This window comes from Perca fluviatilis, chromosome 23, assembly GCF_010015445.1.
Source record: "Perca fluviatilis chromosome 23, GENO_Pfluv_1.0, whole genome shotgun sequence".
Classification (NCBI taxonomy): domain Eukaryota; kingdom Metazoa; phylum Chordata; class Actinopteri; order Perciformes; family Percidae; genus Perca; species Perca fluviatilis.
In genome coordinates, this window is record NC_053134.1 from 13,511,055 (window position 1) to 13,530,709 (window position 19,655).

General features: G+C 39.8%; 1 protein-coding gene across 1 annotated transcript in view; it reads right to left on the reverse strand.

Annotated features, from left to right (window-relative positions):
* Nucleotides 1-5,452: 5,452 nt before the first annotated feature.
* The window catches only part of LOC120553470 (serine/threonine-protein kinase WNK1-like), a 101,250-nt gene continuing 87,047 nt past the window's right edge, over nucleotides 5,453-19,655 (reverse strand). The window contains 7 exon segments of the mRNA XM_039791884.1: nucleotides 5,453-11,479; nucleotides 12,480-12,536; nucleotides 12,834-13,006; nucleotides 14,672-14,713; nucleotides 17,697-17,768; nucleotides 18,198-18,395; nucleotides 19,514-19,643. Of these exon segments, the coding sequence (XP_039647818.1) occupies nucleotides 11,039-11,479; nucleotides 12,480-12,536; nucleotides 12,834-13,006; nucleotides 14,672-14,713; nucleotides 17,697-17,768; nucleotides 18,198-18,395; nucleotides 19,514-19,643 (1,113 nt within the window). The 3' untranslated portion in view covers nucleotides 5,453-11,038.

The window sequence follows — 19,655 nt, forward strand, 5'->3', positions numbered from 1 at the left end:
TCACTTCTCTATATGAAATCGAATTTATATTGAAGACATTCAAGTACCTGATGCTCTGACTTACATTTTGTGACAGCAGGTAGAGGTGCAGTGCCTTGCTCAAGGGCAAAGTGTCTGTTACTGTGCCACTGATTGTGTTCAGCTACACTCCATCTTCTCCAGTCTATTAAAACACACACAAACTCACATTAGGCTGGCACAAACAAACACACGGTCAAGACCACATGTGGACAGGAAAAGCACTTGGGTGGACACACACTTTTACCAAAAATGTAATGTAATGAAATACACATGTATTCAGACAAATGCACACACACTTTGTCCGCAGACAAACTGGTTTTAAAACTCGGTGCCATGTTAATCGGGGCTGTGTAAACAGACGAGAGGAGAAAGGCTGCTCTCACGCCAAAGGAAACAGCAGCAGGAACCTGTAATGGCTCCACTCAGGAGCCCACATCGGCCAGCGCAAAGCTGCAGCCTCCACTTACACAGCTACAGTACATGATTACACTAAACATGGCAAGGTTGCAACATCATATTGCATAGGGGAGGGATATATTTTCCCTTAAAATTAACATTCAGCTAATTATTTTTTCTTTTCTGTGGTTTGTGTTGAAACACAGGGAGGGATGTGTCTTGTGTCAATGTCAGAGCCGAATTAAAATGATCTTACACCATTTTAACCAATTATTTTTTTACAGTAAAATCTTTTTATCTCCTCCTTTGTGATTATAGCAGCACAACAGGTAATGACTTTTACCTCGATTCACCATCTCAGAGTCATTTAGAAAAAGAGAAAATAACAAAGTTGTTCCTTAAATCACTACCAGTGCTGCAGAGAAACCACTGAGCAAAGTCAGCACTGACCTTTATTTACCCGGATCACAAGTCAACATAAGTGTTCCACTCCAGTAGCATCCTGGGCCACACTGGTCACAGTCCAGCTGCAGTTAAAGGTTACATGCTTCATTCAAGGGTAGCTGAAGGTAGTGGGAAAGCAAAGAATATATTAATGACTAAATAAATGAGAAAAAGAAAAAAGAGGGGATGACGCATCTATGTTAAAGAACAAAACTCGTCTTAATGTCAAAAGTCAATATCATCATGTGTAGGACTTTTTTACGTTAAAAGATATGAAAATCGTATATGATTCCGATGATTTTTGTGGAATATATTGTATAGAGGCCACTGATTCATTCTTAGCTGGATATTGGATTTTTGCTATCAGACGATCACTTTAAAGCCACAACTATACAGAAATTGGATTCTAAATCCCAAAGGTGTGTTGGCTGGGACAAGAAAAAAATTCAAGGCTGTTTAGTAAACACTGTTTAGTGTGTATACTTATACATGCATAATGCAAATATACACACATACTGCATATACCTACGGAGAGAACTCGTTTTTTTTAGGGCCCTCATAACATTTGTTGTCTGCTAATCTTAACCATAACAAGTACATTACTAACCACAACCAATATCTGAAACTACCCCCCCCCACACACACACACACACACACAAGTACATATATGAAAAATCAGTGGTTAATCCCTCCACTGCTATAACATCCAGTTTAGTCACATGACACTAATGTAGTGAATGTTAACATGTTATAATAATGCTATGTGTTGTTGCTACGCGTCGTTTCACTCGGTCGTTTGTCGTCCTAATGTGTCGACTTACTGTTATCAAGATGAGCAGATTTCCCAGCTAAACAAGGGGAACGTTCCACACACAGTGGCCCTGCCGCAGTGGCAACAGGGCCTGCCAGTATTATCCCATCTAAAGCAATTATTGCAGATTATTTTCAAACACCTTGCCACATTAATAAGAGCAATCAGAATATCAGCAAACCACAGAGTGAAACAACACATAGTCATGACACAGTCAGCATCGACACAGCAAGACAACACAGTCAAATGACAAGGAGGGCAACAGACGACAGGAGTAAGTTGAGTTGACAGACCAATGTTAAGTCATGTGAGCAATAGACAGACAGACAGACATAAATAGTAAGCATAGACAGTGAGCAAGTAGACTTAATTTTGGCACAAATGGAACCCCCCAGTTTCTTATTCCATAGCTTAGATTTCTCAGTATGTGTTTGTCCTACTGTTTGCTTTACTGAAGAGGAAGTCATTTAATGCACTGCCTTTTATTTGCTCCTTCATCTGACATTGTGAGAAAGTCTTAAAACTTTTAAGTTTGGTTAAAGACGGAGAACAGTGACCACTTCCTGTTTCGTGCTGTAAAACAACCCAGCAGCATTTCCAAAATTTGACCTGGTTGCACCATGTTTAAAAAGTAGTGATGTCGCTGACTTGATATCTGTGGTCCCTGTGGTTCACCAGTGATGCAGAAAGGTCATGTTTTCTTTTTTTCAATGCTTGCATGTCATAGTGTCAGTGTTTTTTTTCTTTTTAGATTCACAAGAATGTCATGCTTAAAATCTTATTATGTTATATTATTAGCCACACTAGTGGTGCGGTTCTATGGATGGAAATGTGTCAGTTAACTCAGTCAAGACTGAAATATCTTGACCATTTACCAATACCAATTTCCTCAGCCATGCTCTTATGTCTTTATGGTAATTATAAACATGCTCCTGAGGTTACATGACTTACTGATGCTAAAATACTACACATAGCAACTTGAATAGGTGAGGTCAGGTTAAGTGTCTTTGTGGAGTCACTTACAAAGAAGCACAAAACATGAAATCAAGACAAAAGATCCTAACAAAAGATTTACATTTTCTGTCATTTCTATAAGAAGTATTCTATATATACATAGATTCATACAGGAAAATGATTTCTACAGCTTATTCTTGTAACATTTATATAAACTTAAGCATGGAACTGGCTTTCCTGTCTGTCTGCAGTCTGTGCATTTCTCCCACACACATGCCTGTGTGAAGACCCCCCCCTATCTTTCTCCCTCACCACCATTTCTCTCCCCTCCCTCCCTCCCTCCCTCCTCTCTCTCTCTCTCTCTCTCTCAGTGTGCTTTCATATAATGCAAAAAAAAAAAGAAAGAAAAGAAAAAAAAAGAAAAAAAAAAAAGAAAAGAAAAAAAAAAAAAAAAAAAAAAAAGTGGGGGGTTTTTTTTTTTGTGGTGGGGGGGGGGGGGGAGAGGGAAAATTTTTGTTTTATGTCTGATTTTGTTTGTTTGTTTGTGCAAGTGGACTGTTTATGTATAATTTCAGTGTGTGTGTGTGTGTGTGTGTGTGTGTGTATTCACCTTCTGGTGTAAGCAGGGCCAATTTTGTCCTCAGGCCACATTGAAGGTTAACTCCCAAAATTCACGAGCCACTCAGGACCCTAAATGTTGGTGGTTTCCTGGAAGATTGGGAAGCAAAAAGAAAGGAATAACCAAACATGAATCAGAAAAGCATCATGCTATCATCGGTTGTAGTCACAGTCAGAATGTAACAGCATGTGGGTGATATTTTTTTCTCACTCTGTGGCTGCCTCTTGCACTTGGCTTACACACACAAGCTTAAAGAAGCCAAATATATGCGGGCAATCTTTGTTGAAAGGGGAATGAGAGACCTTGCTGTTTATGGTGTAACTGTTTATGTATGTGTGAAGTTGTGGGGTGGTTTCACAATGATGGTTTTCACATTTTATCTCCATCCTCACTAAACTTCGATGAATCTTATAGAACAGGGAAACATTTATAAGCATTAAAAAAGCATGACCAGAGCAGCAATTATTGTAAACCACACTTGATCTTACCTCTACATCTTGTGCGAGTTCACCTGTAAACACTGCACTGAAAACCAAGCCCTACACTGCAATTTCTTTAAAAAAAAATTGTATTAAAATATTGTGTTTTATATTCAGGCTAATCAAGCTTATTACATGTCATTTAAGTCCTAAATGTCTTTCAGCTATTTGTTTAATTGCCAGGACGAGTAAAAGTAAAAACAAAATCCATACAAATACATTTATATTCAGGAGCATTCTGCCAAGTTCGACAAGGCTCACTGCGATTAAAATCCCAATCCCAGTGTGCAATTTTTTACAGGACACTATTCATATCACTGCAGGAAAACTGCATGATGGAAGATTTATTGTTACAATGTACCGGTAAGTCTCATTTTCCTTCCTCCCTTCCTTCCTTAGGCCTCTTTTTCTCTGGACTGACCATGGTATTTTCATTGTATCCACGGTGACAGATAATAAGCACAGATTCACACCTCACAACGAGTTGTTTGTTCCTGACTGGCCCCAAAGCAAGAAGCTGTTAAATATGGTCTGGATAACAGAAAGGAGGCTGAAGGAGTGCTGCAGCCATGTGGAAAAGAAAAGTACTGCAACAAAAGGGAAGCTAAAACAAACTTGTCTGTCTTATTTTGTTATGATGGGGTAGTGCCGAACATTTGGGGCAAAGGTTAGTTATTCTGATACTATATCAGGTCTAGAAAAAAAGGCAGACAAAAGTAATAAAATAAAAATCATTTTATATTGCCTTGTGTTTTTTCTTTTAAAGTGCTCATATTATGCTAATTTTCAGGTTCATAATTGTATTTAGAGGTTGTACCAGAATAGGTTTATGTGGTTTAGTTTTCAGAAAACACCATATATTTGTTGTACTGCACATTGCTGCAGCTCCTCTTTTCACCCTGTGTGTTGAGCTCTCCGTTTTAGCTACAGAGTGAGACATCTCACTTCGGTACCATCATTGTTGGAAGTCGCACCATGAGTAAGTAAGTACTGCTAGATTGTCAGTTGCAGAGTACGAGGGCGTGCCACGCCAGCAGCTAGGCGAACATTATAACGGGTGTTACAAAGTGACGCACGTTCGTCACGGAATTAAAGACAGGACTACAATAGAGCTGTTTGGAGCAGTTTGTGAACAGTGTTTTCTCTGGAAGATGGTAAGTCCCTTTGGGGTGGACTTTGGACTTTTTCACTTTGTAAACCTACAACGTGCACAAAAAAGATATATAACACAATAAAGGAAAGGGAAAAAGCCAAAAAGCATAATATGAGCACTTTAATGCCATGTTATGACTGATGTAAAGCACTTTTAATTGCCTTGTTGAAATATAAATAAATTATATAGGTAGTATTGACAATAATTTTTGACCAAAACCGAATATTCCCACTGAATATAACTGATTATGAACTGCTGTCAATATGATAAATTTAGTATTATTCCATTTTATATAAGTTGACATTTCAATCATTTGTTAGGGGCTCATAATAATTCAACCTGGCTTTTTTATGCTTTATACTGTATGTGAGACCATTAAATGGTTCAAAAGAAAAGTCTTTAAAGTCTCAGTTTGTCCATGTCGTTGTGTATCTGTCTGTCCATCTGATCTGGTGCATCGAGACCCATAGGCCTGTTAAAAAGAGAACGTATCTGAAGTTAAAACATTAACAGCAGAGAGACATGATGTAATTTCATTGCTATCTTTATACTGATTTAAAGTCCAGTCACTGCAATGCATTTAAACAACTTTTATTTATTAAGTTTTTACAAATAAAGTAACAAATGTCATTGTATTGTAGCGCAAAGCGCAAAGTTTTCTTTTTAATATGAAGCTTGAACACTCTATACTTAGTGCAAAACATACCGTTAAAGGCTGCCGATGACTCCCTACATGTATTGTTTTTGTTTTTTCTTTTATTCATTCATTCATGTTTTTTTTTTTATCCAACCACTTACAATGTCAAACATGATACAGAAAAATGAAACCACTGAATTAAGTTAGGTGCAGCTAGAGACATCAAAACTGCTGATAAAACAAGTGAGGAATAATCCCAAAAAAAAAGAAAAAAAAAGAAGAAAAAAAATCAGAGAAACCAGAAACATTTGACATATTGAGAAAAATGTTTTCAGGGAAACTGTTGCTGTGCTTGAGACTCGACATCATTCCACAGGAGCAAGCTACATAGAACAGCAAGGAGATGCACTGAATCAATCTCTATCTATCTGTGTGTGTGTGTGTGTGTGTGTGTGTGTGTGTGTGTGTGTGTGTGTGTGTGTGTGTATAAAGTCTAAAGTCAAAAAGCATAAAGGTTAGTGAGTCCTGAACAGGCAAAAGCTCAAAAAACAGAACCTGAATCTAATGCGAGTGTGTTTTTGCTACATTGTATGTGTTGTCATCAGAAAAAGAATCCTACTTTTCCTCTTTAACTTCAGGAAACTTCACAATAAGAGTGCTCGCACTGGATAACTCTCAAGCCTTTCACAGTCAGAGTTCTCCACCACAACCCTACAAAAAAAAAAAAAAACTTAACTCAAGAATCCTCCAGCAGGGGGTGTAACTGTCAAACCCAACTGTAACCTCAGAGCTTGATAGCATACTGTAACTTTAAATAATATTACATTGTAGCCGCTGCACAATAGGCATTCCTTTCATAGTACTTATGTAGTCGAGACACAGCAAAATATGATCAAACTTCGACTGTGGAAATCATTTGAGGCTCAAGCAATTGCAAAGTGAAAATCCAGGTTGTTACCTGGTAACCAAAACAGCTCCAGTGAGTAAAAGCAGTAGAAATACACTGAATTTACTTTTTTTTTTATTCTTTACCTCTAATGTTTCCACTCCACTGACAATAAAAAAGTCAAATGGCACTGAGTTGGTGGCATCATTAAAGGTTTGACTTCTTATAACATCATCATATGATAATCAGAACTAAAGCAAAGTGGCTCAATGATTATTCACAGCTTCAACCAAACTTGCCTAGTAGTAAAAATGTTGCATTATTATTCATGAGAAATGGAAACTATCCCAAGAAACAAGCAAAAGCAATGTGTTTTGTTTGTACAAGCTCTACAAAGTAAGCTTTTTATGTTTTTATGTGAATCCAGAACACCCATTCCCGGCACACACACAAAAAAAGAAGTTTTATGTGAATGTCAAAGATTGTACCAGACATGTTACATCTACAAACAAATGAAAAGATAAAAGAGGACAGGGTGTCAAAGGCCTTGAATCTAAAACCACTATTATCAATTCCATCATTTAAACCATCATCCCTACTGGTCCAATCATCATAACCACCACTGTGCTACAGTCATTCTAACCACCACCAGCACAACCTCTAGCGCTGGGACGCCCTCATGTTCAAATAGTGTTTGGTGCAGCTTCAGAAACATACAGTGGGAAAAGGAGTGTATGAGACAATATTCATACCTTTTGTAGACTCTTTTGTCCAATAGCAGCATTTCTCAGATGAGGAGGCATGCCTAACCAAATCTGTTAAAAAGACAGTATAGTTCTGCTGGTTTTGTGAATGTTATTTGATTTTTCCGAGTGGGATAAATATTGGATAACAATGGGTTACACTAGAGGAGCAAGATGGCCTTAAAACGTATTTTCTCAGTTAGTACTATGGGTGATGTGTTCTGACATGAAAACACTATTTCATGGCAAAGTCTGGACAGTTTTGGTTATTTGGTCTGTATTTCTTTGTTCTCTTCTCACTGTTAGAAGTGGGCGGGGCTCAGTTGCACCAATCAGGATTCAGCAACCTTTGAATCAGATGACAATAGGTGGCTTGTTTGGCCATGGTCAAATCTGATGCACCCAATCTGAATCTTTTTAATCCAGAGGCCACAGCATCATCATAAGTCACTCAAACTATTTTACAAGCCAACTGGACTTTTAGCGTATGCCATCATGGCCCCTGCCACATTTCTCTCCAGCTATCATAGACTCAGAGTTTAAGATTTAGACACAATAAGCCAAAATAGGTCTTTTAGCCCGTTGATTTGAAAAGAACTGGATTCATGTTTTGGTAAAAATATAAATCTTTACTACACCAGAGATACTTTAACATTAAAGTAAAGTAACTTCATTGGTTCCTCTGCTGAATTTATGCGGCCCCTGGGCCAGTGCCTCTAAAATACAGAGTAATCCAAGCTTCAAATACAATCTTCAACAACTCCCTCCTTAAAACTGAACAAATATTCCAGCGCCATTTCCCCCCAATATCTATATCTAAAACCCTGAAAAATTGGCACTGATAAAGTTCTCTCCATCTTTCATTATGTTGGCGGTGTAACACAGTCAGGCCTCACGTGGAGGTAAAGCACAGCAATGGGCCTCACTTCACACAAACACCGACTTCAAATGACTTCAATTCAATTCTTCTTCCTATCAAAGAGCTACGTTGGAAAACGTTCTTGCTTTTTGGGGAAACAACTCAATTAGTTGAAATCAAAGAGAATTAACCACAAACCAGCTGCAGCGCACACAGTCAACAGCCATTATTACTGCATCTCCACCAATCTACTGCATGCCTGCTCCACTAACACCAGGTCCAATCATCACCACTGACTTCAAAAGTGACCCCCCCCAAAAAAAAAAAAAACTCCCCACACATGCTGTCAAGTGTGCTTACTTTAACCCAAGTCCTCAACCCCCAATGGAACAAGCAACAGGAAGGATGCAAGGCACTATTAAAGTACCTCCAGTGTTCACCGGAGGCTCTAGGATGTCAGGGGAAGTGAAATAAAGCAAAAATAAAAGACAGACTTTTTTTTTCCCAAGTACATTAAAATGGACACCATTGGTTTATACATTCACATTCATCTAACAAAACCAGGGAGAAAGGGAAGAGGAGGGCTATTTAAAGTGTCTGATATATAAGTACTGTATTAAGAAAACAAAATAGCTAGCATTACTTTATTATCTAAATATCAACTATCCTGCCGTTCACTCCGGTCTGTCTTTATAATCGGGCTTGGAGGTCAGTTTCGACTTTCAATTCAATCAGTTATATAAAAGGAACTGAAACTGCAGTTGATAAGTTGTCGGTAAGGCATTTGTTTCGGATTGCATCCTCAGTAACTGGATGTGAGGACGATTATTGAAAAGAGGCGCTCTCAATTTTTGTTTTTTTGAAGAGAATCCATCAGCTAAAAGCAGTGAATTGAAAGTGAAACGACCCCAAACCGTTCTCTGTATGCTTTTTGTTTAATTTGTGATATTTTACCCTAAAACTAATGTTGTCCAACAACATTTGCTAATAATAAACAACAATAATCACAGTGTTTCCACATCATACACCGATGTGCACGTATAACAGGTCCATTGAAAGAATACCTTTTTTGTTTCTTTTTAAATAGAATAATAATCATTAACAACAATAATTATGACAACAGACATTGAAATCACTTCAACAAAAAATGTTGAAAACCAACCTAATGATGAATAACACTAAGAACTGAGGCATTAGTCCGTGAATCTGTGTCTGTTTAACGGCTGCTACGCCTCCAACAATGTGTGTGTATTTACATGAGTCTGTGCATGACTGTGTGTGTGTATGCAGGTGTGTGTATTTATATGAATGTCTCATGCATTGTGTGTGCGTGTGTGTGTGTCAGATTGCTAGCTGGGGGCAGCAAGCAAAACAAACCCAACAAACACAACCAAAATAAAACAACAAAATGGAATCATCATGGCTGACATTCTAAACAATAAACAGAGACACAAACTGTACATGGACTCTGATATTATTATGATAACAAGGCCACTTTTTCACACTGAGTTCTTTTGTTTGGGCTTTTTTTTTCCTTTTCTCTAAAAGGTTTCTGCTGTTATTGCTTCAAATGGCAACAGAGAGGCCCAGAGAGGGATGGAGGAAGAGGTGGAGTCATGATGTTGAAGAGGTGCTTGGTGTGCAGAGGCATCTGTCCTGTGCATTCAGTACTTTAGTTATGGTGTGCACAGCCAGTATGTTCCTAAAGTAAGCAGTGGAACAGGAAACAGACGAGATGTTTGACTGTTATTTAATGCTCTCTGCTCTCCCTCTTTATTCACTTTCTTTCCTCCATCTCTCTCCATCTGTTTGAATGGTTTGTCAGAACAAGGGAGGAACAAGACACAGAAGGTAACAGAGGAGTAGCTGTCAAGATATCTTTCGCAAACTGACGAGTTAAAACCCCACCAAGTGCTGGACTGTACCTACTCTAAACCAGGCTTGAGATCAGCTCAGCTCCAGATGGTCAAATTCTCAAATTTGCATTTGATTGGTTCTTTATTTTATTTTATATTTTTGTGCTTTAAATTAAGAACAATTTCCAAATTCTGAGAAAAACACTTCCTGAATTTAATATCCTGTTCTAAACATCGCTCCAGTCTGCTTTCACCTGATATCAAAGCTTTCTTTTGAGTACACATTGAAGGAATGCTTTGCTGGCAGAAACACAACCACTGCTTGATTTCAGCGCAATATAGCCTCTTGTGCATTGTTTGATGTTGAAAGACAACTTTAATGTGATGGCCAGCCATGCTCCCCTCTGTATCCACCAGTTACCTCTTTATAGAGTGACAATGTCTTTTTTGTACTAAATTTGGAAAAGAGCATAAGATTATTTAAAACTCAGTCTGTGAGCTAAATTTGTCAAATATTGTAAGCAATTATAGTATTAGAAGTTATTAAGAGGTGCTGTGTGGACAAACAGTTGGTTTGGTTAAAGCTGGCCACCACATTCCTCCCCCTTACCTGATGTAATATCTCCCCACTGCTGTCTCACAAGGGTGATTTTGTGACCTGCCTTGTAAAGACGTGTACACTCAATTTAGAATGAAAATGGAACAATGGTGGCCGAGCCATAAGTGCGCATAAACAATACCCCAATACCTTAACAATACCTCACACACAAACAGTTACTAACACCAATCCGGAACCCTGTCACAACCTCTTTGGCCTTTCACATTGCACTCAAGAGTCTTTTCCTTTATCCTTAAGCATCTGGCTGGCTGTCACAAGCCCACAGTCAAACACAGCAGAAAGGGAAATTGTGTGACTGCATTCGTGTCTGTGACAGCTTCTCACTCACACACAGATGGATGCAGAGGCGAGATGCATCACACAAACTGTGGAGATGTGACCCCATCGCATTCCTGATTTCTTTTGCTCCTCTTCATTTCCTTTTTTCCTTTTTCCTCTTGAACAGGTCAGCTTCTGTCATTTCAAACTCCTCGCTCCCCACGCAAGCCTGTAACACTCTGTTCTACACCAGTCCAGTCCAGTTCAGTCCAGTAGGGCTGTGACCAGCCCTCACCCCCAGCCCTACGTGGTCCTCAGGTTAGGTCCTCCTGGGTTACTGATCGACTTCTGGAGAGAGTTGGTCAGATGGAAAGCCTGGAGTGGCCCTTGCCCTGGAATCTGCCCCTGTCCACCAACCGTTGTGGGGTAGGGGCCCAGGGGCTGGGAGGTGCTGACCAGTAGAGGCCCAGGCTGTGCTGCAGCCTGGTGTGGGGTTGATAGACCGTGAGCCGGACCGGACCATTGTGCACTGTAGGCGGCGGTAGGGGTGTAGTGGATGAACTGGGAAGGTTGGGGTTGAGGTGAAGTGGAGGAAGCAGGTGGGTGGCATAGGGAGCCCTTGCGGGCGGCCAGAGAGGTAGCAGTGGTGGAGTTGGTAAGGAGGTGGGCTGAACCTCCAATGCTGCTGGGACACAGCTGGCTGGGAGCCGAGTACTTCCTGCCCAGACTGGCTGACTGGATAACCTGGATAGGGATATATTTAACATGAGGAAATGTTTATTCATGTTAACACTTAAGAGTTGTTCATGCAAGCACATTTATTTTTTTTAATGACCTTTCGTGTTCTCTATATACCTGTGTGTCCACTTAGCAGTAACTACTGGACTGACCAAGGCGCAAATTCAAGATTTTTTAATTGTAAATTTTGGAAAAATGCATCTCAGGGATTTTTTTTAATATTCTTAAGAATTGATTGTTTTGGAAGTGCAAAGCTTAGATCATTCATATTCAAACAATTATATTTATTTATTACATGGCTTGGTTGAATACTTGATTCTGATTGGTCAATCACGGCATTCTGTAGTCTGCAATTTATGTTTACCAGACCCTTGTTAAGTATAACAGACCACTGCCATGGATAAAGTTCTGATCATAGACTCTGGCGGTTGATTTTTACATCAATAAAAGCATTTTAAAATCAATATTTGTGCTCACACAGAGCTCATACCGCTGATCAGCGGATCACAAAGAGAGAGAGAGGGTGGGAGAATGGGGATTGCTAACAGAGCTAATGGGAACAGTGCAGACAGAGCAGTCATTTATTGCAAATTGAACCCCTTCAGGCTGATTCATGACCCCAACGCAAACATTTTTTATATGGATTGTTAACCGGGCCAAGTACACCCTCAGGGGGCCCAAAAGTTATGTGTTTGAATCTAGTTTTAAAACTTTTATTATTTTAGTTTATTTTGGAACATTGTCAGTTGTCTTTAATCAAATAAACAAACTAATTGAGCTACATAAACCAGTGGCTAGTTGATAGTATTACAGCATAGAAGCACTGAATGGTTTGTGGGTCTCTTTGCATACAATGAAGCTGCCATCATGTCTGCTGTGTCCACTGTACGTAATGGGAAGTTGGATGTGACTAGAGAGGTAGGGGCACAAAAGATTGTTTCTGCCATTTAGTCCCCCTAACAGTTTAATTTGACTATGATGTCATATGGTTAATTTATAAACTAACCTCGTAGCTATGTCCCTGTATTGGGGCCTGCTGCAGCTGTTTGGCACTCTTCTTCCCCTGAAAAAGATGAATATTTAGTTCAGTTTACTCACCTGTCCATTACTTTTTAAACACAAAAATGGATCACACAAAACAGTTGTTTTCTAATCCTCAATGATCAATATATAAAGACAAAAAAATGTGACTTAGCTGTGGTTTGTCTCCCCCCCCCCCCACTACTTTTTGCTTTTTTTCTGTCTGTCTTCTTATCCGGTAAACTAAATACAGGAACTGGTGAGTCATTGCTGAAGGAACATTTATTTGTGTCAAAACAACTTCTGCTACATTAAGAAGAATCATAAAACAGCAGTAAACCTGTGAGAGGTTCATGGCATCTCTGGCCCAGTTGTCCACCAGTTTATGGAGGTCATCGGTGAAAGTTCCTTTTCTCTGGTGGGGGGCTGATATGTTGGGGGGTAGACACTGAGAACCACCCTGGCTCTGACCCAAACCACCTGAACCGCTCACTGCATTGGTGCTATTAGTCCCTGTGGAGGGAGATGGAGAGAGAGAGGAGGAGAAGAGCAAAGGATGTGAGATATTGTTCGAACTAGAAGATAATAATTGATGTTATCTGAATGAATGAGAATGCACTCCCTGTCTTGACCATGAAAAGGGAGTTACATGGTGACAGAGCCTGGTCGGGATAGAGCTTTAAGGGTAGGTCAGCATGTCGACATGGTCATTATGTTGTTAAGTTGTAATGGTGGAAATAATTATGACAGATGGGGCAAACTATGATACTAGAGCAACATTGCGTTCTCTCAACAGTCCCATTGCTTTAGGTTAGTGATACACTGGGTAACCTGTAAAGCTGACATGCCCAGCAGCATTCACCTATTAGATGCTCCAACACAAAAGAAGCAATGTTGAACCAGGCCTGCTGTTGATCACAGTTGCCCCGTGTTGCACTGATCTTGTGTTTTAATCTATTGTTTGACCATAAGATGGCACTCAAGCTCTGTAACAGCTGGTAGTTTGCTTTTTGTCAACCCTGAGCATCAAACTGATCAGAGCAAATTCACTGCAGAACTAAATAAGCACACACTGCAAACTGGCCAGGCTGTCTGAATGTGAGTGCTGTGCTGTCCAAGCATTTAGCCTCTGTTCAAGTTAACATTTACTATTGTATGATACCAGCACCAGAATCATAGCATGTTCCAAGACTGCACTTCTTCACATTAGTGCCTCTCTACCAAGCCAAGAGGAAACTAAATCAGTATATGCTTAGAGGTGATTATAAAATACCTTTTTTACACACTCTGCTATTTCAGAATTAAATGTTCTACTTTAATAAAATCTGGATCTTCAATATTGTAGACACAGCCCTGATAATATGTTTATGTATTTTTTTCACAAATATACAGTTTTAACATATCATTCAGTGAAAGAGAACATCAGGATCAATAGGATTTGCTATTGTTATTGTCATAAACATTGCATAATCATTTCCTCACAAATGTTTACTATCATTTCTTTACTATACCTTAAATCCAGACTATAGTAACATTACACTGATCTGTTCATATCAGATATTACATGAGAAAAGACAAAATATTGCAGGGATTAGCCAGTAAAAACTAATCATACAGTTGTTCTGACAGAAACCGGCATGTCATGCTAAATAAAATGGAGGAAAATAAGAATGAGGAGACGCTGAGTCATGACTGACTGCAGCAGTATGGAGTTCTGGGCAATGTAGTCAAGACCACAAGCCATGACGAGGAAGGAGAGGAAAAGGAGGGGCAGAGTGGCGAACAGCTGTTTGTGTGTGTGTGTGTGTGTGTGTGTGTGTGTGTGTGTGTGTGTATGTGTGTGTGTTTGTGTGTGTGTTTGTGTCTGTGTGTGGTGCGTGTGCGAGAGCTCGCAAGTGCATGCACTGTCAGTTTGAAACTGTGATGGCTGGTCAATTCAGTCATTTCAGTCCTCAAACTGGGTGTTCTTTGATCCTTCGTCATCAAAATGTCAAAATTGAAAATACAGTGTTTCAGCAGCTGAAATAACTGAATCAAACTGATCTCAAATCTGGCAGAGGATCAAAGTTGAAAACTAAAGGACATTAGAGAGCAGGAGGAGGAAGCGTGGGAGAGCAAGTGCAAGGATGCAAGAGGGGATCGATGGAGGGAGGAAAGACCAAAAAGAGAGATAATTACTACAGAGCTGGTTGCAGGGGCAGACTTTTTTCACCATCTTCCCTGTGCAGCCGGAAGACAACGATTGGAGGATTGGGAGAGAGTCAGAGTTAAACCCACACCCACAACACCCGACAACCAAACAACGCATCCGAGTATGATTATTTGAACTTGAAGCAGTCAATAAATAACACTTTGGGGTTGAGTTGCCCAATAACATGTTTACACTGAAATCAGTACCTGTCACACAGTGCACGGTGATGTAGTGTTAGGTATTTTATGTATTTACGTATTGTAAATGTATAAATGAAAGACATGAGGTCTGTGTGTTCTGTACTCTGCACTGTGAGAAAGGCTGACCACAGATGTCAAGTCACAAGGATGCCATCTTTATACAAATCTGAGTAAAGATGTTTGTCTTTAGAAAAGCCAAGACATGTAGGCCATCTTCTGAGGAAGTGCATACACCAACTTTAAGCACATTTACTGCAGTAGCAACAGAGCAGTTAATACTGGAATATAAATACTTTGCAACCAAAGCTCTTGAAGACAATCCTTGTGTTTAACAGCAAACCAAACTGAGTCTTTGCACACTGCCTCAAAGTCTTGCCTGTGTTGCTGTGGCTTGAAGACGCTTTTGGATAACCAACCCCTGGTTCTGATATAATTCTGAGTCCTCTCTGCAGCTCACCAGACCGACCAGAACTGGGTCCAAATTAGGATTCAAATACATATATCAAAGTATAGTTTCCAGACCTCTGAATCGCTGCACACATCTCTGATTTGGTCAGCATTTGAAATTGTGAAACAAAATGGCAATTCAGTCTTGTTTTCAAGGTAATTTACATGAATGAAGAATAAATGAATGTAATGCCAATGTTCCATCACTTTTCTCCTATGCTACCTGTTTGCGAACAAGAACAAGTTATGATCAATAAGACCCAGGTCTGTCTCTCTTCCCTCCTGGCTGTGCAGTGATAGGGGAACAGGTTCAGGGGGAGAGGGGTGAGAAAAGGGAGTGAGGGAATTGAGTAAGGAAGGGAGAGAAAGGGTTTGAGCTGCAGAGGGTTCAGAAGCATTCATAAACATCTCTTCATCAAGCGCAAAACATTTAACCAATGCTATATATTATGATTTGAGAAAAAACATTTTCTTAATCACGAAAAATACTTTACAAATAAAGAAAAGACTGATGCACAGTATTTAAACAGAACTGTGCTTAAAACGAAAGATCAGTCATTGCAATTAATTAAGTTTAATCAAAAGAAATAATACATATCCTATTAAAAACAAAACTGTATGGCAGAAAGCTCAAGTCATCAGGTCTTCACTTGTCTTTCCCTGTTAGTCTGCTTGTTTTCACAGAGGCAAAGGTTAGAAATGAAAGCAGTCAGGATTTGAAATTCAGACTGACACACAAACAAAACTGTATCATCTATTTCTAACTTAGTAGGACTAGAGATACCATGTATGTATGCCTGTAATGCTAGTTATCATGGGCTTGAAGCTTATTTGACAGGTACTGCACAATGAAGCTTCTAGCAAAATCCATGTGCAGCTGCTGTTTCACTTTCCCAGGGACCTAACTTGCATTCACGCAATCATTTATGGTTATATTGCACTCATTTTTGACAGACTGCTTTCAAAAAAATTGAATTTTTAACTTAAGTGCACTGTAAACAGATACACCAGTTAGTCTTCTGTTGTCTTTCTGACAAAGTAGTAGCTCAAAGAGCATTCTGGTACTGTACTTAAACCACACTTTCTGTTACCACCAGTAACACTTGGTGTCGCCAAATCAACCAGGACTAAAATCGTAAGGATTATAAACTTTAAAACACAGTATAGTGAAACTCAGTTCCCCTGTAACTAATGACACTGGTTGGTATAAAGACGTTTTATGTCATAGAACACAGTTACTGTTTTGTGTTTTGGCTGGTACACTCCACAAGGCCTCTAGAAAGCTAACAGGTTATGACGAAAATGGCAGTGAAATTTGTTGACAGCTTTTAAAAGCGTTACTTTAGACAGTAAACACTTTGCTGTGTCCTTTCTATTAATTACGACGCCATTATTTTATTTTTGACAATGCGGTTATTCCCTGCAGCTGAAAGGGCACAAGGTTGGCATTGAATGTGCAGTTACTTGTTATATGTCAAAGCAAAGAAAGAAAGAAAGAAAGAAAGAAAGAAAGAAAGAGAAAGAATACTGAGAGAAAGACAGAGAGAGTGTTTAAAAAAGTAAATAATTGAAGATGACTATGGGAAGCTCTGGGATGTAAATACGACTAGGTTTGTGGTTGTGCTACCTTTCTGTGTCCTGCAGCTAGCTCTTATATCCAATTTTCCCTTTATCTTCTGTACCTAAACATGTTATTTTCCAACATACACAATATGTTGTTGGAAGGTAGTTCAAAAGATTTTCAAAATCTGCTCTACTTCCGTTGATTGAAGGATGGACAAACTTCCTTGTGTTCTTCTCTTGTATTGCAAACTCGCTTTCTCAGTCAAGATAGCACACACACTGGGAAATGTATTTCTTCAGTGGACTACATATACAATAAGTACTGATTGGACATTCCCTGTAAAGGCGCTGGGTTTTCCCTTTAAGTCATGAAGGTTAAATTAACAGTAATAAGCAACTGACTGCTATTTTTATTTGCAGAAGGAAGAAAACCTAGTTAAAAGCTCTGATTTAAGCCAGACAAGTTTGGCTAGTAATTTTGAGCAAAGTACTTAGATCACAACTGCAGCATTAAGAAAACTCTTAGGTGTGTAAGTGTGTAAAAGTATAAGCTTGCATGCTCCTCTGGATGAATTAATGTTTTCTACCAATGGCTGAAAACCTGACTTTTTCGGTTACAAGACAATGGTGATATCATAAGCAGAGGGTCTTCCATTTAAAGAAGGAAAACCACAGAAAGACAGGACGACCGTGACTTGACAGATATAGGAGTGAAACAATAACAACAAAAGTACAGACGACGGGTTAAAAGAGAAGAGCAAAGAAATAAAGCGTTACACACAAAGAGCCAAGCAGGGCGTACTCAGAAAGCGCGTCCTCCTGCCGCCAGGCTTGAAGGCCAAACGCTCCGAACCCCAGCTGAACTTTACACAGCCTGAAGAGAGGGAGGAGGAAAGGATGAGGAGGAGAGAAGAGATGAAGAACCAGAAAAGGAGAGTATAGAAAATAGACAGGTAGAGAGAGGGAGAGGTGAAGAAGATAAAGGAAGAGAAAATGAGGAGAGCAACAAAGAGACGAAAAAAGGGGAAATAGAGAGAGACAGGACAAAAGTAAGACAGAAAAGGTAGAGATGAGAGGGAAGGAGAGAGACACGGGTGAAGGAATACAAAGGAATAATGTAACATTCAGTTATCCATCACACTGCTTTACACAGAAAGAGATAGAGAAAGATAGGAAAAGATGTGGAAGAGTCTTGTTGTGAGGGAGAGAAGACAAACCAACTGCATGCATGCAAAGTATTTCTTATGTTGTGGGGAAGCTCATGAGGCCTTCTGCAGACTGGAATTCACAACTGCATGCCTACCTGGGGTGGGAGCACACAGGCTGGGCACAGAGAGCGCCGCCTCGCTGGTGTAGGCCGAGCATAGGTTGTTGCTGGAGGAGGAGGGTTTGAGAGGCTGGAGCAGAGTACTGCTGCCCGAATCAGCTAATCCTCCGGGGGCTAACAGAGCCAGCTGGCCGGGGTACATGGTGGGGACGCTCTGGGCGGATAAAGTGCTGCCTGGAGATAGCACAAGGCATAGGCAGGAGAGGACAGGGCAGGGACGACACACCGCAGAGACCAAAGAGACACACACACACACGATAAAGATAATAGACAGATAAGACACCAGTCACCACAGACATTTAAAGACACCCCCACACACACACAACCACACAGAGAGAGACAGACGGGGAAAGCAGTCAGAAATGTTCAAGCTCTGAGCCTGCACCAGCATACACCCACATGCACGTGTAACCAAGCAGATCAACACACACACACACACACACACACACACACACACACACACACACACACACACACACACACACACACACACACACACAAAACACACACACACACACACACACACACACACACACACACACACACACACACACACACACACACACATATATGTGCACATGGATGCATAAACACAGAGACAGTGTAACATTAGGGTAAACGTTTTTGACCATTCTGGCTGTAGTGTAGGATTCAAGATTAAGATGAATGTTTTGGTGGTGAGTTACATTGCTGTTCAGAGGTACAGAGTTGATCAGTTTTTTGATTTACAAAAAAAATACTCATTAAAAAATTTTCTCACCTTCCTCTGGTGGTATTTACAGTAGCTATGCTGACATTTTTGGTTCAATTTCTCCAGGTTTTGGTGAGGTGAATGGAATTTCATTTGTGTTGTCACAACATTAAAACATTTAATTTAAAAAAAGACAAAGAGTCTACAGCCATGCTAGGAGCTCTGTGAGGCTATCTTTCTACAGGTACAGCAGTGCTTGAGCTAAATGCTAACTTCAACACGCTAACATACATGCAATGCCAATGCAAAGATAATACATTTAATTTATTTAATAATATTTGCCTGGCTGTACACAGCAAAGGTGGGTTATCTTGAGTGACTGAGACATTGTTTCTGAATGAGATGTTGCTGTTGTATTTCTTTAAATGTCAATATTTACTGCTGTGAGCAAGAAAGGCAGAAATCTTAGAGATAGATATCTCAAATCCTGGACAAATAAAACCAACTACTGCATGGCTAGTCACCATGAGAAGTAAGAAATATTTTCTTTTAACTTTGGGTGAACCAACTCTTTAATATAAATATTTAAACAAGAGCCTACCTGGCTGTAACGGACTCTTGCTGCTGTGCGTGGAGCTGGTTCTGGACGATTTGGAGGATTTGCTTTTAGTAGGTCGTCTCCTCCTGCTAGTCAAGCCTATAACTGGAGGGAGCACTGCAGCTGGAGGAACCTAAACCGAGAC